The sequence below is a fragment of the Podarcis muralis genome, chromosome 9 (assembly GCF_964188315.1).
Source record: "Podarcis muralis chromosome 9, rPodMur119.hap1.1, whole genome shotgun sequence".
NCBI lineage: Eukaryota > Metazoa > Chordata > Lepidosauria > Squamata > Lacertidae > Podarcis > Podarcis muralis.
Window position 1 is genome coordinate 29,449,816 of NC_135663.1, and position 22,983 is coordinate 29,472,798.

General features: G+C 41.0%; 1 protein-coding gene across 15 annotated transcripts in view; it reads left to right on the forward strand.

Moving 5' to 3' along the window:
* Window positions 1–22,983, forward strand: part of BLTP1 (bridge-like lipid transfer protein family member 1) — a 105,716-nt gene that overhangs the window by 36,303 nt on the left and 46,430 nt on the right. For 14 of the 15 annotated variants that reach the window (XM_028744747.2, XM_028744736.2, XM_028744744.2 and 11 more), the window contains exons 23-45: window positions 387–515; window positions 1,054–1,173; window positions 1,414–1,694; window positions 2,384–2,634; window positions 3,081–3,336; window positions 4,003–4,846; window positions 6,108–6,178; window positions 7,957–8,130; window positions 9,702–9,822; window positions 10,109–10,252; window positions 10,585–10,712; window positions 11,183–11,385; window positions 11,641–11,838; window positions 11,925–12,136; window positions 12,459–12,610; window positions 13,323–13,473; window positions 14,524–14,676; window positions 15,047–15,287; window positions 17,610–17,758; window positions 18,031–18,250; window positions 20,023–20,181; window positions 21,263–21,438; window positions 22,763–22,938. In XM_028744747.2, the coding sequence (XP_028600580.2) occupies window positions 387–515; window positions 1,054–1,173; window positions 1,414–1,694; window positions 2,384–2,634; window positions 3,081–3,336; window positions 4,003–4,846; window positions 6,108–6,178; window positions 7,957–8,130; window positions 9,702–9,822; window positions 10,109–10,252; window positions 10,585–10,712; window positions 11,183–11,385; window positions 11,641–11,838; window positions 11,925–12,136; window positions 12,459–12,610; window positions 13,323–13,473; window positions 14,524–14,676; window positions 15,047–15,287; window positions 17,610–17,758; window positions 18,031–18,250; window positions 20,023–20,181; window positions 21,263–21,438; window positions 22,763–22,938 (4,709 nt within the window). The remainder of the gene's footprint in view (window positions 1–386; window positions 516–1,053; window positions 1,174–1,413; window positions 1,695–2,383; window positions 2,635–3,080; window positions 3,337–4,002; window positions 4,847–6,107; window positions 6,179–7,956; window positions 8,131–9,701; window positions 9,823–10,108; window positions 10,253–10,584; window positions 10,713–11,182; window positions 11,386–11,640; window positions 11,839–11,924; window positions 12,137–12,458; window positions 12,611–13,322; window positions 13,474–14,523; window positions 14,677–15,046; window positions 15,288–17,609; window positions 17,759–18,030; window positions 18,251–20,022; window positions 20,182–21,262; window positions 21,439–22,762; window positions 22,939–22,983) is intronic. The other variant, XM_028744740.2, reaches the window with a different exon arrangement.

Below are 22,983 nucleotides of genomic sequence, written 5' to 3' on the forward strand. Positions count from 1 at the left end.
CCAAATTTCTGCATCAGATATTTGGGGAATGCAGGGGGGCTATGGGGGGGAGCGGTAGGTGAAGCCACCTTTACACAAGCACAAGTCTGTTCTTCAAGTGAGTTAAAACTCTATAGCAAATAGTTGGTAATAAATGTTGACTATACCTGGCAGCTTACATTCAAAAGCTACCTTGTATGTTGCCCTTTCCCTTTTTGCAGACCTAGGATGTATGTCATTACAACGATAATTATCAGGGCAAGATTTTGAGCTCATTTTGTAGAATCAGTTGCAAGGATCGGAAGCCCTGAAAGTTCAGTGTCTTGGGCCATTTTTCAAATTGTTGGGAAAACCTTCAATTTTAATGACTGTTTCACTTTAGTCAACATATTCTTACTTCTTTGCAGCTTGCATGCCTGCTAGAATGGGGACAGACATTTGTGTTTCATGTGGCGTGCCGTGAGTTTGAACTGGAAAGGCCAAAATCTGTAATCATATGTCAGCATGGAATTGATCGCCGCTTCTGTGAAGCTAAGGTAAAGCCTAGCTATGATCTGATATTTTCTAGCTATAGTTTGGTAAGAGAAATTGGTCATGTAAGAAATAGGTGAACATTTGGAGGTTAATGCCCTTCCAGCTTTATTAGCAGTTGCGGTGAAGCCCCTCCCCCACCACCATTGCTGCCACTTGCTCATGAAATGGGTGAAATACTTTTCACACATTGGAATTCATAAACTAGATTGATGCAAGCTTCTGAAATAAATAGATTCTTTAAATCCATGCCTCCCCTTTTTGTGGAAAACAGAAATGCAGTTGCAGCATTCAAAATGGCAATATGGAAGAGAGGGATTTCTTAAAAAGTTAAGATATTATGCAGAAAAGTAAAACACCCCTTCCCCAGGACACTCATTTTACTGTTTAGAAGGTGGAAATCCTGTTCGCATGTTCCACAGTTTGCAGAAGAATAATCACTGTTCTCATGCCTTTTAAATGATACCAAGGAGAATATGTAATTATGTCCTTTTCTTTTCTTTTCTTTGCATAATTGTGTTTTCTGTTCCAAATATTCTTTAGATAAGTTGCATCTCAGGCCCTTGTCCAACATCAGATGCATTAAAGTACACTATGACACGACTTGCAGTAGATGGGGCAGATATATACGTTGTAGAACATGGTTGTGCCACTAATATAAAGGTAGGCGTTCTTTTCGTATCTCATGACCCTTCATTTCTGTAGTACTGTAATTCTAAAACATTATTTTACACTTTTCTTTAAAAGAATAAGCTGTTGCTATTACATAATGTGCTTGGGAAGGAGGTGCTTGAGGAGGGAGGGACATGGGTAATGCCATCCAAATTTCATTTATCATGGGTAGGGGGAGAGGCAGACTTTTTACTGCTACCTACTGATATTTTTTCTCTCTTTAACTTTTAGATGGGTGCTGTACGCCTTGCCAATTGTAACCTCCACAATCAGTCTGTTGGTGAAGGTGTAAGTGCTGCCATTCAAGACCTCCAGCTACGACAATACATTGAGCAAGTGAACAGTTGCCGAGTTGGCCTTCAGCCTGCGGTGCTGCGGAGAGCATATTGGCTAGAAGCAGGGTCAGTCAATTTGGGCCTTATCACTGCTGATATTGCTTTAGCAGCAGATCACCATTCTAAGCATGAAGCACAGAGACATTTTTTGGAAACTCATGATAACAGAACTAAGAGGTAAGAGAAGCTACAGGTGAAAAAACGTCTTTAAGTAGTCATATGGGTCTAAAAGTGAAAATGTGGCCATGCTTAATGGGCTATTGAATGATGCACAAGTGAAATGCTTATATTTAGGATTTTGCATGAATGAATCTTAATAAGTACTTTGCTAATAACTAGAATAAATATACTAAGGCAGAATTTTGTCATTGTGATTTAATGGGCTCCATGTTTAGGAGTTGATGTACTAAACCATGAGAGTTAGTGACAAGGATTTTTGGGGAGTGGGGTAATTTAATTTTATGCTGCAACCCCCATGCCATAGAGCAGCAGTTCTCAACCTGTGGGTCCCCAGATGTTGTTGGACTACAACTCCCATCACCCTTAGCTAGCAAGGCCAGAGCTCAGGGATGATGGGAGTTGTAGTCCAACAACATATGGGGACCCACAGGTTGAGAACCGCTGCTTTAGAGGCACGCTCCCATTATTTTTAGTGACAGTTGGCTTCCTTAAGCACCTGTCTGCTTTTAAAAAACATCCAACCCAGCCTTCTTAATCTGTGCAGATTAATTTGCTTGTTTGGCTAAATGGGTGAAATAATTAGCCTCAATTTCTGTGGAAGTTTGGGGGCTAGTAACACTTGGAATCATATTATTCCATTGAATTAAAATATGCCTCTTTTTAAAATGCTACCTTTTCTTTTGTAGGTTATGGTTTTTATGGCCAGATGATAATACAAAGAATAAGAGAAGTAAGAACAAGTGTGGCTGTCTTGGAGGTTGTAGGTTTTTTGGTGGCACAGTTTCAGGATTAGACTTCTTCAAGCTTGAAGAGCTGACACCCTCAAGTAGCTCTGCTTTTTCAAGTACAAGTGCCGAATCAGATATGTTTTATGGACAATCTTTGCTACAGCCTGGAGAATGGATTATTACCAAAGAGCTTCCCAAAATTATGGATGGTAATTAGTGTGTGTGTGTCTGTACAAATGCATATACTTGACAAAATATTAATATATTTTGGAGATTATTTAGCATCATAGTAAATAATTTCCCATTTAACACTAGCTAGCTAGTGGCATAAATAAAATAGCCATTATTTAGGGGAAAGTGACATAAAGAGATGTCACTGAAATACTGTTGTTGTTATGATTATTGCTACATATATAATTAAATTGGTATGCCTAGTTTCTAATATTGGAGATGATAATGTGTTGTACTGTAAAAAAATATTCCAAATTGGTAACTGGGTTGATTCATGGATAGCTTGTTACAATTTCTACAAAAATTACAAATAAAACATATATGTACTTACTCCTCAAATCCTTTTTACCAAGAACAAAGGGAAAGTGCTGATACCTTTATTATTGACGGTTTTATATATAATATTTTCTTGCTTTGTTCTTAGGCAAGGCAAATGGCATTAAAAGGAAAGATTGGGAATGCCGAACTGTGGGAATAGAAGAAAGAAAATCTCAGCACCTGAATTTACAAGTACCGCTACGATCTCATAGTTCTTCCTCCTCTTCAGAAGAGAATAGTAGTTCTAGTGCTGCACTCCCCTTGCTTGCAGGTGATAGAGAAAGCCCTTCTTCCGCTGTTGAAGACCACTTGGGGCAAAAGGAGTTCTTGGCAGGTGCAAAAAGAGAAGATGCCCATGGAAGGTGAATATGCTGCTTCTCAGTGTTCATTTACTACACAACAAAAGCTTTGGCTATAGAATGTAAAAACATCTGTGGCAATGCTAGCAACAGATAGTACCCAACTAACTTGTTCCAGCAGTGCAAAAATTTCTGTGTGGGCAGCATTCATCCCCCCTATGAGTGCCCCCTATATCTATTCTGGATTTCCCCCCAACACTCCAGAGCAGATTTGGGGAGGGCACAAGGAGAGGAGGGGGTAAAGTTATTTGGTGCAGGCTGGAATCCTAGTGCTGACAAAATGGCTGATTTTGATGCTACCCATCAAGTCTAGACTTGTTGCTTCCTTGCTATGTAGAGCACTGGAGGAGTTGGGGGGGGGCAGGAGAGAGGAAGCATTAGCTTATACAGTGTATGGATTATATATAGTGGCTGCTGTCCAGACCATTATATACTGTATACTGAAGATACATTGAAAATAAATTGGGACTTTAGCAGGTGCCACAGTTTGTGGAATTGTGGCCTTTGTTTAATCATTTATTGCAATCTTCCATGAACCCCGTGATTATGGATTATATGCTAATTTATTTATTCAAATCATTCATATTCCACTGTTCAACTGGAAAGTTTCTTCTGATTATAGAGAACATGTGTATCATTATTGAGAAGAGTGTTTTCTCCCCCTTCTAGTTCTGCAGCAGAAGGTTCGGAAAGTAGTCCTGTATCTCCTAACCTCCAAGAGAGACCTGTTGGACAATCTCCTCTTAGATCTCCTTTGAAACGGCAAGCATCAGTATGTTCTACTCGACTTGGAAGTACCAAAAGTCTTACTGCAGCCTTCTATGGAGATAAGCAACCTGTTCCAGCTGGTGTGCAGTTCAGCAGTGATGTCTCCCGCAGTGATGAAAATGTCTTAGACTCTCCAAAGCAAAGGAGAAGCTTTGGTTCATTCCCATATACCCCTTCTGCAGACTCAAATTCATTTCATCAGTATCGCTCCATGGACTCCAGCATGTCAATGGCTGATAGCGAAGCCTACTTTTCAGCAGCTGAGGACTTTGAACCCATAAGCAGCGACGAGGGTCCAGGAACGTATCCTGGGAGAAAAAAGAAGAGAAAGCAAGCCAAGCAAATTGATTATGGGAGAGGCTCGATCTATCACAGTGTAGAAGGACCCTTAACTACTACATTGCATGGAGAAACTAGTCACGATCCAAAGGCCATACCAATAAAAACTCATCCCTCCCAAGCGTCATTTGTTTCTGCTTTGGGAGTAGAAGATGAACTTGTAGAGCATTTATATGTCATAGAAGCTGAGAAGGCTCCGGAGAATGAGCAAATTACTTCCCAGCAGCCCGTAATGAACTGCTACCAAAGTTACCTTACCCAGTACCAAGTGGTTAACTGGTCAGTCAAACATCCCACAAACAAAAGAACCTCTAAATCATCCTTACATCGCCCTTTAGATCTTGACACTCCGACCAGTGAGGAAAGTTCCTCATCTTTTGAACAGCTTTCTGTCCCAACCTTTAAGGTAAAAAAATAGCACAGTGAATTTGAAATCAATTTAAAGGAAAAGAAAGCACTTGATTGGGTTGTAAAAAATGCATGGGGTGTGCATAGTTTTAGTGAATCTTTGTTATGGTGAACTTTGAAATGATGTGCTAAAGTTACATAAAATAATGATCACGGATAAGTGTGTTGGAATTAAAGTTGTAACTTGGGAAATGGGAATGAGTTAGGGTTAGATACATAATTACATAGCAGTCTGTTAAATGGTTAACATACCTGCTGTACCAAAAACAATTCAGTTCTTCACAGCTATACCTACATTTTGTTTGAATTGTGAATCAGTAAACAAGAGCTGCAATATTCTGTTGTAAATCTCTTCAAAGTGTTCATGAGACGTGATTTTCATGAAGAAGTGCTCTGATTGGGTTTCTATTTCAAGGTTCAGTCAGGGCGTTTTGTATCTATTAAATATGTGGTTTTGTGTAACATCTTTACAAAGTATCGATCCAGTGAACACTTGGGACTTATGTGTCTTGTTAGAATCATAGAATTGTATAGTTGGAAGTTACCCCAAGCATCATCTAGTTCAGACCCCTGCAGTGCCTTGGTGGGCTCGAACCAGGCAACCTCCTGGTTAGCAGCCAGACACACTGACCCCTTGTGTTGCTTTCAAGCAATGTTTTTAAAAGTATAACTTGGAATTATGTGGTGCTCTTGGTGTGTTTTTTTGTTTTTGTTTTTAAGAGGTCTGTATCAGTGCGGGACACGGGTGGCGCTGTGGGTTAAACCACAGAGCCTAGGACTTGCCAATCAGAAGGTTGGCGGTTCAATCCTTGCAACGGGGTGAGCTCCCGTTGCTCGGTCCCTGCTCTTGCCAACCTAGCAGTTCGAAAGCACGTCAAAAGTGCAAGTAGATAAATAGGTACCGCTCCGGCGGGAAGGTAAACGGTGTTTCCGTACACTGCTCTAGTTCGCCAGAAGCAGCTTAGTCATGCTGGCCACATGACCCGGAAGCTGTACGCCAGCTCCCTTGGCCAATAAAGCGAGATGAGCGCCGCAACCCCAGAGTCGGCCACGACTGGACCTAATGGTCAGGGGTCCCTTTACCTTTTATCATCAGTGCAGATTTCAGCTGTAAATTCAGCTGTAAAGTCAAATGTAGACATGTAGCAGTGTTCATAGTGATAGGGGAAATACAAATAGGATGTTGCATGTTAAACTCCTATATTGGTTGTAAGGTTAAAACCCCTAGAACAGAAGTAATAAGAAATTTTCTCTTCTAGATTGTTAAGCAGGGTCTTACAGCGAATGCTCTCCTGGACCGAGGTATGCAGTTTACAGGATCAACATCTAAGTGAGTAACAAATTACAATATGCTTGTTATATTGTAAAAGTCAAGTCTCCTTCCTGTGGCTTGAAAGACTGTGGCAGCTGCTTCTGTTGGATGCAGCCCTACACTGCAAAAGGGTATATGTATAAACCATGACCATGTCAACAGGGCTGAATCTTTCCCACCCAGTTGCCACCCTTCTTCTGAGTGAGATACTAATTGTGTCACATTCCCATGCACACCATGGATTTGCACACCACCCAAGCAGCTTCCATGCTGCTTGAAGCATATAAGAAGGGAATCTTAAAAATAGGCTGATACAGGGGTACCTCGGGTTACATACGCTCAGGTTACATATGCTTCAGGTTACAGACTCTGGTAACCCAGAAATAGTACCTCGGGTTAAGAACTTTGCTTCAGGATGAGAACAGAAATCACATGGCGGCGGCGCAGCGGCAGCAGGAGGCCCCATTAGTTAAAGTGGTGCTTCAGGTTAAGAACAGTTTCAGGTTAAGTACGGACCTCTGGAACGAATTAAGTTCTTAACCTGAGGTTCCACTGTATAATTCTTTTTCTTTGAGTCTTCCCCAGTTTGAACAATTTCCCCATTTTGCAGTAAGGACTATACTGATCTATAAGACCAGGGCATCATTAAACATGTTTCTGCTTTCCAGAATCTCACAAAGTATGGTGCTGAATCAGAGATAGACGTCTTTCCTGTTCCTTTCCAATGATCCCTGTGTTAAAATTCTGCTTGCTTTGAAATATCCTTGCAGTTTGATGCTGTTAGACTAAAGAGCAAAGTGTACCTCCCCATTGGCTATCTGCTCTAAGCACAAATGGCTTTTCAGGGGATTATGGAAATGATTGTGAAACATTCTAGCATCTGACGGATAAAAAGCATGCACAGGCTTGATAAGTGGTGCCAGACTGTGTAAATGTGAGAGTCTTATGTGTCATTTTCCTTACGTTTGTTCCCGATTAAAAATTTCTCATTCAGGGTAGCTTGTTTATGATGATGAATCAAGGCATGCTGCTTTCAAAACAAATTTCAGTCATTGGAGCTGTTAATAATCTTATGCATACTAGTCACTTGCAGTTTGCTTTCCATAATGCATGCAGTCATGTACAGCTCAGCGTGTAGAAGCTGTTAAATGCTGACACTGTTGAGATTGTACTCGGATTTCTTTGAAGCATAAAGCTTGCAAGCTCTCTTTAGATAACCCACATTTTTCCCCTAGCATCTTTTCCTCTTTGAATGTCCGTGTAATGCTTTGTAGTACATTTCATTAGTCATATTGGGCTGAGTCTTCTAGGAAATACTGAAGGAGACAAAAGAAGTATATGTGCCCTGTGGGTACTAGTAATCTCTGATTTACATTGTGACTGAAGGCACTTGCTAATTGGCTAAAGCAATTATGCCTTTAATGTCCTGAACTGACAGCATGAGCTACATCCTTATTTACGAATCACTGAATTATGAACCAAAAATATGTTTTTGAGGCTAGGTTAAACTAGTCATTTGAGAAAACACCCAACAAATAAACGTGGCAATGCTGCAATCTTACTGGGGTTCTTATCTTTGTGATTGAATTGGCCTTGTGTGAACACCTGCCATTCTTCAAATTAGACAGCTTATTAAACTCTCTCACCTTGTGCTCTTAGCACTGCAAGATAGTTGTATCTTGAAAAGAGGGTTAGCCAAATAAATGCTTCTAATAAATTCTGCTGTGTCAAGTAACAATAGAAAGCAGCTGCATATTTTCTTTAAAAACTAATAATTTGTACTTTTGTTTGTTTAGTAACCCATATACTCCCTTGGATAAGAAAATCCTTGATAATACAGATGATGAAACAATAACGGAGGAATGGACGCTCGATCACCCAGTTTCCCAGACACGAACAACAGCTATTGTGGAAATAAAAGGAACTGTGGATGTAGTTCTCACTCCTCTTGTAGCAGAAGCTTTAGACAGGTATTTCACATTTTGGGGAGAAGAATGAACCTAACAGTCTGCACTTATAACAAACAGCTGATGGGATCACATACATGGGCTTGTTGCAGCAGCACAAGTCATGGTGTTGTTTTGGTGCTTCAAATGGTCAAGGATAACCAACCTCCATGTTGAAATGGTAAAGTATTGCTATATGTCAGCCCAATCTCTGAGTGGTGTGAGGTTCCAGGTGCTTACCCAGGGTTCACGTTTCCTTTTGGAAATGAGGCACGGCGGCAACTATGATGTTTTTAGGATATATGATTTATTTATACATATATACAACCTGAGCCTATAATAGAGCAGTTCACAGCATCAACACCCCAAAAGGGTCTTGTTTCTCCAATAGCCACAGCCTTGGATTCAAACAGTTTGCTGCTTTACTCTAAGCCACCTCTCTGCACTCTCAACTCCCAACTCTGGGTTCAACTTCTAACTATGAGCTGGGGGAGCGGTCACCCATTTGCCATCTCACACAAAGCCTCTCTCCTTTGTTTCCCTTAATGGCCCATCACCCAGGCTATCGCCTCATCACAGGAAGCTAGCCTGACATATTTTAAGAAATGAGTTGCAGCCAAATAAGGATCACTTCAATGTCCTTTCTTATCTGTCTCACTGGAACTAGAGATATCTCTCCCTCTTGCATGGTCGAAATACTGTGGTTGCAAAACACCAGTATTAATGAGAGGCTGCCACCTCTGCTTGCTCTGCTCACCAACCCTTCCTACCCCATTGCCCTTCCCCCACACCTTACCTACCTCCTCCCTTTATACCTTATCCACCCCCTTGCCTATCCCTCTCCAGCTTGACCCGAGCCCCTCCCCTATTGCCCCACACCCTTTTGAAGGAATAGGGAAGCACTTTGCACAATAGTTTGCTAAACTGCTGGGTGAAGGGCCTCTCTCTGTTAAACAGCTTGCTTGGGCCTACCGGCCCTTCCTCATGTTGATGTGACTGGCTGTTGGCAAGCAAAGTGAACTGCAGCACGTGACAACACATTACGTTTTTAAGAATATAGGAAGATAATTTGTAGCACATGCCAAGCCTTAAGTGTTCATGTTGTGCCACGCTCCAGTGATGCAACACACTGACTTGTTCTGGTCCTGACAGAGACCCTACTCCATTATCCCATGTTCTGCCAGACCATAAAAGGTTGGGAGAAGCATACGGCTGCCAAAGGTGAAACTTAGTTAAGGAAAGGGACCCACAAAAGCAGATCACTATTGTCTCTTTGCAAGGATTGATTGGAGGGCTTCCCATGTATTGAGGAAGCACAAGACTCCTGCTTGGTGTTTGTAGGAGAACCTAATATCTGTGAAAATTTGATCAGTTGCCAGAATCAAATGTCTAGGTTCAGAACTGGCAAATGGTTTTAGAGAAAAGGTTTAGACTCAACTTGCTTCAGTTTCTCCCTTTCCCATCGTCCCCACCCCCACCCCGCCCCCATATTTTTCTTTAGAAGATAAGCTAATAAATGTTTGTAACCTATGTATGGTTCGTGTCTTGATTTTATTTCTTGTGAATGAGATTGTTTTGAACTAATTTTCCTACAGGTATATAGAGGCAATGGTTCACTGCGCTTGCACGTATCACCCTGCAGCCATTGTGGATGATTTACATTGTAAGGTCCTCAGAGAAGCTGTACAGAACAGAAAAACAACCTTCTCAGAAAATGTATGTTTATTATGCCATAGTATCTTTACTAAATGCACAAGGTTTATTCACAGAAGGTGGGGTTGGAAAGGAAATAGCCATGGTGATGTTTGCTTCTGTCTCTCTTTTGTAAGTAGTAGTGGTCTGCTTAAGAACGGGGAGAGACATCACAGCCTTTGATTAAGTTATTTTGCTTTAGTTCCTGCCCTAAAAGATCTTTCTGAACTCTCTGAATTATGTGCCATTTTTACTTCGGCTAGCTTAAACGGGCTAAACGGAGCACTAACTGGCATCACTTTCTCCCCAGCTGTCCTCCAAGCAGGATATCAGAGGAACAAAAATAGAAACCCCTGCTGCGGGAACAACACAAGTCAAAACACAGACAAATCTTTCTCTCAAGCAAGATAATGTGACCATTAAAGGTCTTCAAGCCAATGTTTCACTGCCCAAGGTAACAAGCAATATGACCAAGTAAACTTGCAAGACTGGTAATTTTATGCATTAGCTTAATGTTATATCTTATTGTGCCAGCAGCATGGAGTAGGGCACCAAGGCATAAAATGGAGAGCTGCATGGGGAGAAGACACTCCATTTTTCTTGATCCCACTTCAGACAAGATAGTTTGGCTGTTCAGTTAACATTGTTATTTTAGCAGCATTTGGGTGAAGTGATATTTAGGTTGTTGATTTTTCTGGATTCAGTGGGATGAAAAGTAAGCCTTGTTTTATATCCTTAAAGAACACGGCAAAGGTTTTCATTATTCTTTCGGATCGCTTTTTGTAGGTAAACTTGTGTTTACTGCAAGCGTCAGTGGAAGAATCGTCAGGCACAGCTGCAAGCAAAAATGTTACCCATGTTTCTTTAGTGGCTTTGTGTTTTGATAGGATTGCTACACAGGTTCGTATGAACAGGTAAGGGAGTACCTTTGATAATTCATAGGGTCTGTGTGTAGTCACATAGCAGATCTTAATAAACTTCCCGTCAAGCAATTTCTTGATAGCGACTTCTTCCTAAATTAGAAATTAAGTCTCAAACTGTGATGGAAAAAGAAAGGAATGGGTTCAAATCATTCCAGATTTTCTCAAAACGAGTGCAGTGTAGATTTCTGGGCGAAACCTTATGATATGTCAAAACCAGTTTAACCATCTTGTCCTATGTATGATAGGCATTTCATATTAGATGACATAGGGCAGACTTGTGATGTGTATCTTGCAGTAGTGACTGTGAGAACTATGACTTTCGCCTGATTGCCTTGACCAGTTATTGTTGTTTGCTATTAGCATTTATTTAGGCAACAAAAGCACTTGAATTGTAAATATGTTTGCTGATGGTACAAATGAAGTTTAAGAAACGACTCAAATATTTCCTTTTCATTTAAAAGGGGTGTTGTTGAAGAAAATCCAAACAGTACCGAAACGAGGAGAAGCTCTGTAACTTTTGACAAGTATGTCCATACCAATAAAATGCAGCCTCAGTCTTCCGGTTCTCTGCGATCAAATGCTGGAGCAGAGAAAGGAAAAGAAATTGCAGCAAAGCTTAATATTCACCGTATTCATGGGCAGCTCAGGGGCCTTGATACAGCAGGTAAACTTGCTTGTAATCCTAGTTTCAAAGAGTTTCCGCTACAAAACATCAGAACTGCATTACCTATTTCTTGTTAAAATTTACTCATTGCAGCAAATTTGCACTGTTGGAATAACATATAACCATAGCACAATGGCTTAAAATGTGCACTGCTCTAGTCTTCTGTCTTGAACTGTATCTACATTCCCACAAATGAAATAAATAACATTTTACTGGACAGCTATACTGATATCAACAATATTTTCCTCCCTGCAGATATTGGGACCTGTGCCATAACAGCGATTCCTTTTGAAAAATCAAAAGTCCTTTTCACATTGGAAGAGTTGGACGACTTTTCATTTGTAGATGAAACGGATCATCAGGCAGTTCCAGATGTAACACGGATAGGTCCCAGCCAAGAGAAATGGGGCTGGATAATGTTTGAGTGTGGAATCGAAAATTTGACAATAAAAGGTAAAGCAACATATTGGACCATTTCTTTTGTGCCCTAACATAATAAATTGAGCAAACCAACATTTCCCTCTTTCTTATACTTCTAGGTGGCAGACAGTCTGGTGCTGTTTTATATAGTACATTTGGGAACATGGGTAAATCTTCAGCTGCAGAAAGGGGTGGATTGCTTGCATCCAACAATTCTTCTGATTCTCCAACTGGTAGTGGTTACAATACTGATGTCTCTGATGAAAATCTCCCCTGTGATCAGTTAAGTGCTGCATCAGACACTCATCCAAATTCCATTTCAGATGAGCAGGTGAGACATGTTTTCTTTTTTCTTTATGTATATATATATAAAGTAACAATCATAAATAAATAACCTCTTGCGATGGTTTGACCCCTTTACGTTTTAACAGTACAAGGCATGTTCTTGTTCAGTAGCAACACATTTTCTTATTTGCGAAATGGATCTGATTTTCCTGTCATTGCTCACTTTGGATGCATCCCACTGGGAAAGCATGCAATCCACAAGCACTTTCAGAATATTTTAAAGAACTGGAAGCATTTCTTCCATTCTGAAAAGCAAATTTATCTTACACCTTTCTTTCTTCTCTCTTCCCTTTATCTTTTTTATATAGGATGAAGGGGTTGAATCAGATGATCTGAAAAAAGACCACCCTCTAAGGCCTCCTCCGCCTGATTCTTGTAGCATGAAATTGACAATCAAAGAAATTTGGTTCAGTTTTGCTGCTCCTACAAATGTGCGTTCACCTGCCCATATATTTTCAAGGTACGGTGGTTTCCGCTTTAGAGTATTTAGGCTGCGTACTATAGTATTTCAGGCCAAACCACATGGTATGTTAGCTATGTATCTTTGCCTTGAAGTACAGTGTTCCCCCCCGCCACATACACAAATGGGGGCCCTGATGTTCTCTCAGTCCAGAAGAGTCTGCCCTCAATGTCTGTAATTTGTATTGGGTGGGGGAACTCCCCAACTCCCAGTTAAACCTTTCTTCCTATGCAAATTGCAGGCATTCTAGATCAGGATCCTAGCAGGAGACAAAGAGTTACTTTGTCCATGGTAGGGTCTTGATCCAGATCAAGCTCCTCGCCTGAGTTTCCTGAGTTGAGGAGCTTTCACTTTAACTGTTGCAGTAGGTAGTTGTTGTCATAACAAAGGTCTACTTAACGATTACCTCATAATTATCCAAATTTGGCATTGCTCGCTAGCATTGTCTCCTTGATCTGCATTGCTAAGTCTATAATAAACTTTTGGAACTTCACATGCTTTGTATGAGCTGGCTTTGGATTGGGTTCCTAATAGGTACAGATGAAAGCTGGGTTTCAACGCTACCAGGGTTGTTGGTGTTTATGGAAAAATAATTAAACCTTTCAAGTGTACAGTTAAAGAATATTTAAATGGAAATTCCATATTCAATCACCAGAGTTGCTACTAAGGAAGGTGAAATTATCCTTTTATATCTGATTTTTTCCCCCAACAGGCAGCTGAACCTTCTAAGCACAGCAACTCCTGCTGTTGGTGCTTGGCTTCTTCCTATTGATCAAGTGAAGTCCTCCTTAAACAAATTAGAAACAGAAGGAACACTACGAGTTTGTGCTGTCATGGGCTGTATAATGACCGAAGCCTTAGAGGTGGGTGTGTTGTTGATGAATAGATAAACAATTAAGTGTGTCACTACCTCCTTTAAAAGTAGTTTAATTTTCAGGGCCTGTGTTGGCACGCCCTTCTGGGTTCATAGTTGCAAACACTTCTTAGCTCAGTATAGTTTTCCTAGCCTGTTCCTTTGGAATACATAGAATAACCTCATGTGTACTATCTTGGAGGACAAACAGAATGCAAATGTGAATATTATAATGCCACTCTGGAAATGGATATTGATATTGGCATCTTTGCCTTTTAAAAACAATTCTACTTATACATTCAAATACCTGAACCTTGGAAAGTACTGGAACAGTGCTGAATGCTTTTTTCTGGCCTGATATTAACACTTCTACTGTCCTTCTGCATGTGGCTTTGAACTAGTTATTTGCCTTACAGTAGTTATATCTAGCCCTAATATTTCATTAGTAGGATATCATATGAAACCAGGCCAAAACATTACTCGATATATCATTACATTTTCCATGCATCTCAAATTGTTATTAATGTGATCCTTGCAGAATCAGAATGAATGTTTTTTGGTGCTCAGGTGACTTGTAGTTTAATTTCTTCTGATTGCATAATGATTTTCATTACTAATTGCAGTACTTGAGTACTTAGTACTTTGTCATGTATTGATGTGGCTGTGGTAGAAGATGAATACTAGACATGCAACTGAAGAGATTGAAAGCTAGGGATTTGTGCTCGACAAAAATTGTGGATTCATAAAACATGTTGTTAGGTTTATTTGTTTTCTGTAGTTTTCATATAATGTGAAATGCATAAGAAGTTAGGTTTTAACTTCTAAGACAGAACTAAGTTAGTTCTGTTTTAACATCAATCAAAAATAATGAAATATTACAATGTTGCTAAAATGGTAATGCCTTTAAATAGGGAAATCCTAATATAATTCTGTATCTAGGTTTTGGTACATGCACAATATGTGCAGGGCTGGTGCTAGATTTGTAATGTGTTGTGTATTGATGTATTCTGATGTATTGAATCAGTGAATTTAATAAATGTAACCTCTTTTATATGTTCAGAACAAAAGCATACACTTTCCTTTAAGAAGCAAGTACAACAGACTTACTAAATTAGCCCGTTACCTACAAGAAAATCCTTCTTGTTTGCTGTGTAATATACTGCACCACTATCTTCATCAAGCAAACTATTCCATCATTGAAGATGCAACTATGGTAAGCTAATTTGCCATGTGTTTACAAATGTATTTATGTGGAAATTATTTTCTTAAATTTCCTAGCCAAACCTGTATGTTTTCAAGTGTCTGAATTGCTTTGGCCATGAAGTGCTCTATTGAAATAGCACAGAGACGTTAATATGGTAAGATAAAAGGGGAAAAACACCCCTTGCTTCCTTTTAATAAAATCAAGAACTTGAAGGTCCATCCCAGCTGGGCTGTTCTGGGCTAGCTGGTAGGATCTGTTGTCTGAAAGAAGTATGGATTGGCTCCTTTCATACCCTGGTTGGGTCCCCCTTTTACAGCCTAAAAGGAGTTCCTCTTTTTTGGAATTTGTTTTTAGAATGTACTATGTGTTTGTCTTCTAGAGCGATGGCCTTCCTGCTCTGGTGACATTAAAGAAAGGTCTCATTGCACTTGCTAGACAGTGGATGAAATTCATTGTGGTAACGCCAGCCTTCAAAGGGGTGAGTTTACATAGGCCGGCTCAGCCAATGAAACTCCAGTCAACTGTACACCATGAGCAAGAGGACGGCTTTGGCCTAGACAATGGAGGTGGTCTTCAAAGTGACACGAGTGCTGATGGAGCAGAATTTGAGTTTGATGCAGGTATCTTTGTATTTCAACTACACTTTCTCAGCTTAACTTGCTTCTGTAAATGTACTGTGTCAAACTTTTCTTTCTCTTCTTTCTTCTTTCCCACTCCATACATGTCCTCTTATTTAATGACTGTCAGTTGCACAAGCACACATTGGGTTTTGTTTTCTTTAAGTTAATCTACTTTGCTTTGGGAATAAATAATAATAATTGCTTCTGTCTTTTCCTTCTGTGTGCTGTTGCATATTTCACTATGGAATGGAATGGTTAAGACTAGTATATATGTTCCTTTCTTATCCATGAGATAAGGTACTCAACTTAGTTGCTTCACAAGCTGAACTTATAGCCTCTAATACGGGAATAGTTAACCTTTTGGGCTACATTCACCTTTGGCCAGCCTTCTGTGGGCTGCATGGCAGCAATAGGTGTGACTACGCTGCACTCAACGTGCACACGCAGGATGTGCAAACAGGACAGAAGGCACTCAGGCAGATACACAGACACACAGACTCTTCCTCTGATCAGTTGAGATGGAGAACATATGATTCCCTGCCCACTCATTAAATGATTGATTTGAAGACTGAAAATTTGCATCCCCATCAGGATGCTGACTGGGTGAAAAGATGTAAGCCCCCATACTTTGTCTACTTAATACTTTTCATTTTTGCTACCAAAATTTGTGATCTTGGAGAGCCAGAATAATTTGCTTGGGGCCTGAATCAGGCCCCCAGGCAATTAAGAATCAAGGAGATCTTAGTGTGTAATAATTTAAAACATGGTTAGCATGGACAGTTCAGTTCAGTTACATATCTGCTATTGCATTTCTTCTTGCAAATTTATCAGTTTTAACATATTTTGATTTCAACCTACACAGAAGTGTTGTCTGTGCCATGTGGAATTAATTAGTAGTGGTTATGCAGACTTTTTCTATTCTTCAGGTATTCCTTTCTCCACACGATTAACATTGCATATAGAGATAAGCATGTTCTTCCCATCCCTTTCATCCCTGCTCCTTTTGCCTTACATGAGTTGGAGGGTGACTGCAGCTGGAAGCGTATTTTAATTGTGTAGGATCCTCGAGTATTTTAAAATCTTGGTTATCCAGGGTTCTAGAACGTGATGGACCTACATGAGAAGAGCCAGTTCCCTGCTGCAGACAGTTGCTCTACAGTTTATACAGGGAGGTGGACGGTTGGGTAAATTTGCTTGTCTCTGCTGTCTCCTATTCACATTGTTAATGGCATGGAGAAAGGAACACTTGGAAGAGGGCTCTTGTGTTAGGGAAAACTGGGGGGGATTAATCAAAACGTTTAGAAATGGACAACTATGCTAGAGTGTGCAAGCTGGCAGCAAATATTACACTTTGGAAGCAAGTACATACTTAGTATTATGGGACGCGGGTGGCGCTGTGGGTAAAAGCCTCAGCGCCTAGGGCTTGCCGATCGAAAGGTCGGCGGTTCGAATCCCCGCGGCGGGGTGCGCTCCCGTTGCTCGGTCCCAGCGCCTGCCAACCTAGCAGTTCGAAAGCACCCCTAAGTGCAAGTAGATAAATAGGGACCGCTTACTGGCGGGAAGGTAAACGGCGTTTCCGTGTGCTGTGCTGGCTCGCCAGATGCAGCTTTGTCACGCTGGCCACGTGACCCGGAAGTGTCTCCGGACAGCGCTGGCCCCTGGCCTCTTAAGTGAGATGGGCGCACAACCCTAGAGTCTGTCAAGACTGGCCCGTACGGGCAGGGGTACCTTTACCTTTACCTACATACTTAGTATTGGCAGCACCTTCTGAAGCTCAACAAGAAAGAAAATATTGCAGTTCTGAACACTAGTCTTGTTACCATTATGTCACTATATTGAATTACAATTTTGCTTCCCACACAACTATTGAAAAACGTGTGTATTAGAAAAGACTCAACAAATCGATATTTGTGGTTCTTAGTAATTTTGCTGTATCTTAAGTACAATATGAAGAACACTCTAATAATGTTGCTACATAAAGCTTTTCCCTTAGATTGCCATAAATTGACAAAGAAGATCTTGATGCAAAGGCAATTGTGAAAAGAGCATACAAATGGAAAACTACTTTGTAGTTGTGGCAAAGAGACAAGGAAAAAAATGGATGTGAACTGCTCAGTCTTCAGAAATGCATTATACTCTTTGAAATGTCAACAGGCCCACACTTTAGGGTCTCAAATTGGGTTTAAATCAAATGTCTGCAATTCTGTGTACCAGATGTAAATGAGCACTTACAGGGCAGCCTAGTAATAAGCATCCTCAATAACCAATAGCCTTGGCTACATTTCTCCTATAATTAATCCGTGCAACTGTTGGATGTTTCAGCCACTGTCAGTGAACATACAATGCTTCTGGAAGGAACTGGTGCCCGCCCCCCGCCCGCTGGTGTTTCTTCTGGGCCTGTGACAGGGGCTGAGATTATGAGGAAATTATCCAAGACTCATACACATAGTGATTCTGGTCTTAAAATAAAGGTAAAACTGCTTTATTCTTAAAACGAGGAGGAGATTGGATATAAAACAAGCCACTTTGTGAAGTGCCTTCCCCCGGCATCAAATGTTTACTGAGAATTCAGACCTACTGATGTCTAGCTATGTCTTGGGCTGCAATCCAAGCTATGCTTTGGCTGTAATTTACAGGAATTGACGCTTCCTTTGGTTCTAATTGGTGTGACTTGTACATAAAGAAACATGTGCAGGAGCTGACTATTGGTGGACTTACTGCGATGCCTATGCTTACATTTCAGGGTATCCATCCATATCACTCCCTGAGCTACACTAGTGGAGATACAGCTACAGACTCTCCAGTACATGCTGGTCGTTCTGGGCTGCTTACCAAAGAAAGTCCAAGAAAAGAGAGCCTACTCAGCTACTTGACAGGAAGCTTTCCTAGCCTACACAATCTCTTGGAAGGGACCCCTCAAAGAAGTGCTGCAGCCCCTAAAAGTAGTTCTTTAACAAGAGCAGGTACAGAATGCTTGTATTATGGTTCAGTTCTAGCCGTGAAAGCGTTGATTGATAGCTTAATTTCACAAAATTGATGTTGCCCTACTTGTTGCCTTCCAATAGCCCAGACACTAAGGTTGATGTTATTTCCTTCTTAAGTGTAAGATGTCCTCAGGTGGGATGTACGCTACCCCGAGTGCTTGAAGGCAGGAACATTGTTGTTTCAAAGGACACACTCATTTTCTCTGAAGCCTCATTCTTGTCTTTTCTTGAAAGCGGACAGTGAATTCCACTCTTTCTCTTCCTTCTCTCCTCCTCAGGTGTCTAAATTTTTGTGTCTGCTGTTTGTGCATAGTTGAGATAGTATTCTGTATTATTATTATTGATTATTATTAGTTATAGGGAGCAGGTGGTGCTGTGGTCGAAACCACTGAGCCTCTTGGGCTTGCCGATCGGAAGGTTGGTGGTTCGAATCCACACGATGGGGTGAGCTCCCATTGCTCTGTCCCAGTTTCTGCCAACCTAGCAGTTCTAAAGTATGCCAATGCAAGTAGATAAATAGGTAGTCCTGTGGTGGGAAGCTAAACAGCCTTTCTGTGCTCTCTGCCACTCGTCACAGTGTCCCTTTGCACCAGAAGCAGTTTAGTCATGCTGGCCACATGAGCAGGAAAGCTATCTGCGGACAAACGCCAGCTTCCTTGGCCTGAAAAACAAGATGAACGCCGCACCCCCATAGTCGCCTTTGACTGGACTTAACCATCCGGGGGTCCTTTACCTTTTACTTTATTATTTGTCCCCAGTGGACACGATTCTGTAGGGGTTGGTTTTTTTTTGGTCTTTTCCTCCTGCAGTAGTTTGATAGTTGTTTGCTGTTCTCAGGGACTTTGCTTTGTGACATACTTGTAGCACATCACCTAGTGGTGGTGATGTGTCCTGGCCCTCTGAAGTCTTCTCATTGCTTTCTTCAGCTCACATTCCACTTGAGGACATCTTTACACTCCTGTAAAGGCCAATGTTCCCTTTGCCCTTTGGAGAAAGACTCAGCAAGGACTAGACAAAATACAGTATCACCTCCCTCTTCTTTCATAGTTCCTATTGAAATAGCATTATATTACCTAGCTCAAACACTACTGCTAAGATATATTAAGAAAAGGAAAGACCTAAAGCATTTTAACTTTATCAGTAGTAACTGAGACTAATAAGGAAATGCTAGCTGCCTCCTAGTCTGTTCCTCAGACAAGTCTTCCTTCCAAGAAAGGTCTTCAGTGAAGAATTCACTCTAATGACTGGCGCATTGTTTGATGAACAAGTAGAAGTCTTATTTTTGCAACCATATTTTTAATGCTCTGTTGATGGTTACTGATGTTCAACAATAGAAATGTGTGCACAGATTTTTACATAGTTAAAATATACAGCTAGTTTTAAGCACACTAATTAGCACCAATGTGTTTCTCTGTAAAAGAGCAGAAGAGAATAATAGTGAAGAATTTTCAGAGGCAGGAGGATAAAATATCAATACCTTCAGTTCAGTGACATACTGATAAATGTGTTCATTTAAGCACAGGAAGGAAAGGACAGTTAGCTCAGTGAGAGATATGGGCAAATGTCTTCTTCCCTCCCCTTCATTCCCAAATTGTGATATTTTTATTTAATGAGAGCTTTCAAGTTGACATTCTCTGTGTCCTTTGAAATATTTTTCTGTCTGTCAGAAGTTGAAAAAGATATCACAAGTATAACTACAGAACCCACGTATTATGGTACATGAAGTGGTCAGTTGTTATTTTATATCCTAGTGAACACCATGCCCTCTGAAATGTTATCTGAACATCCTTTATTATCGGAACCATCTTCTGTGAGTTTCTATAACTGGATGTCAAATGCTGTGGGCAACAGAGGAAGTGTGGTTCAAGAGTCTCCCGTCACCAAATCTGCACACAATAGTCTGCCAACAGGTACTAATCTGAAATTCAGTGTTTGCTTGAATATTGACTATTGTATGCAGTTCTTATGAAATACTTAAGGAGCTGACTGTTCGTTTAGAAATAATCTTCTTCTTTGGTTGCTAACTGAATCTGATAAATTTCAGGCATGGGCTGCTACATTCAGACAAAGTAGAAACATAAGTTGGAGCGAGCTTGTTTTTTCCTGCTCCATAGGGTGGGACTCAAGCCAACGGCTTCAAGTTACAATAAATGAGATTCCAACTAAACATCAGGAAGGTTGTGGACTCTCATTTGAGGTTTTTAAGCTGAGGTTGGATGGTCCTCTGTCATAGATGCTTTAGTTGAGATTCCTGCATTTCAGAAGGTTGGACAAGATGACCCTCAGAGTCTCTTCCAGCGTTACAATTCTATGATTCTAAGAGTTCTGCTGGATTGAATACTGATTTGTCCTGTCCAGTATTACATTCCCAGCAGAGATCACTAGATACTTCCAGAAACCCACAAGTAGGGCGTCCCCCATTGTTTGCTCCCCAACATCTGGTTTTCAGAGATATGCCGCCTGTGAACATGAAGTTGCTATCAAGGCCATGGGTTGTGAAAAACCAGAATGGCAACTTCAGGCATTTGATTTCCTGAAGGAAGGCCAGCCATTAATTACCCTTCTCAAAAATAAAAGGGTGAAGACAAAGCAGTTACTAGAATCTTAGAATTGTAGAGTTGGAAAGAGAGCTTAAGGTCATTTGATATTTGTGTCAAGATGTTTTTCTTTGCCAAATGATCGGAGACTTAAGGCCATTTATCATGCTGTCCTTCTAAACAAAGGTGGCACAGACTCCACGCACTAAAGGATACAGTTTTTAAATCTGATTTTCACCAGCTAGAATACACCTTGCGGGTGGTTATTTTCATACTTCAGTTCCTCTTCCTCTGTGAGTAGGTGATATGCCAGCTGAAACAGGTGCTGTATCATAAAAATGTCCCTCTTTCCTGACTTGAATTTAGTTCTCCTCTTGCTCAGTAAACTATACAGTTTTACATATTTTAGCACTACGTATGCTGCTGGATAATTAATGCAGGAACTATTTTGTAGGGGTAGCTCCAAATCTTCCGACTATACCGTCAGCATCTGACTTCAATACAGTATTGTCCAGTGATCAGAACACATTGGATGGTACACATTCACAGCACAGTACGAGTCAGGATGACATTGCTGGAATCGAGGAAGGTAACCAGGGATTTCCTGCAGTTCAACTTGCAGATGCCCAGGTGAGTGTTTTGCCTTTAAAACTGGGGGATAAACTCCTTATCCAAGAAACCAAAGGAGGAGCTATAATAGTTGCCCCAGTGTCCAATTATGGTAACCTTTAGCCGCTCCAGTATTTCATTTTTTCCCTAACCCATAAAAGATTCTTTCTCTGAATCAATTTACGATGTCTGACCAGCATCTCATTATGAATTGACAACCTTTGAAATCTATAATAATTATATCTTCCCATCCCAGAATAACTGAAGGCATATCACACACTGCTGATATTGGGCCATGAGAGCAGTAGGCCACTGAACTAAGGCAAGTCTGGCAGCTCTCCTAAGCAGAGAATGGAGGGCACCTGTGCACATACATAGACAGCATTGATCTAGACCAGTGCTTCCCACTGTGTGAGCTATAGACCCCTGGGGTGTAGCGGAGTTATCTCACAGGGTTTGCAGATTACAGGGGCACGGGGAAAGAGAGAGAGAGATTATGGCCCCTAACTATCAGGAATTTTCCTCAGGAGGAGCTGGACAGAAACTGAACATCAGGGGCCTCATCCAAAAATAGGGTGGAGGAGGGAGAGGGTGACTGTGCTGGCACAAATCCCACTGATGCCACAGCAATAGCCAGTTCTCATGCCTGGATGCTGGGTCTCCTGCAGTAGTGGCAGATGCGCAGGGCAGGTACTGTTTGTGCTAGGCTCTCTCTGATGTCAGCATGGCAGCGAGGTAGTGAGCCCCCTTTCTTCTTTAACCCCTCCTTAATCCTTCCTTGAAAGGTGGCATTATTCATACCCCCGTGGCAGGCTAACCTGGAGCGAGTGGCTGTGTGGCACAGAGACATCATACAGGGGATGTTGTTCATGGACACTTACACAAGCCTGACTCAAAACATGGACCCTCATGGGCAGGGCAATCACCCATTTTATTGGGGCCGCTTTTCTCATCAAGGTTACTGCCATGTTCTTGAACTTGCCTGTCCTGGACCAACACCTGGTGGAATTCCCTGGTTCAGGGAGGGAGGGGTTTGTCACAGTCTCCTGCTCAAACGAAGGGTTTTTTTGCCATATTATACTCAAATGGTATGGAGAGGGAATTCACATAAAAGAAAGAGAGTAACAGAGAGCACTTGTGTCTTGAGCCTGGTTTTTACAAATGTATGTTTTTCTTTCTGATTTGGACTACACACTGATTTGAACACTCTATATAATTCCAACAATACTGTCGTTTTGAAATGCTTAAAGTATGAGAGGTGCTTTTAAGATTGCAGCTATGTTTTCTGCAGGTGTTGAGCAATTTTTATAGCTCTAAAGAAATAACTTGATTCTATTTTTAATAGGTTGTTTTCAAACCACTTCTAAGCCACACAGGAATTCAGGCTCAGGATGCAGCGCCACTGTGCTACAAGATGTACTTTGGAGAGCATCTTTCATTCTCAGGGACTCTGGATTGCCTTAGGGCAGATATTGTGGATTCAGATACAGCAAAAGAGAGGAGAAGCAAAAGAGCCCGAAGGTATAGTAGTCAAGTTACACGAATCCATTCAGCATTAAAGAGCAT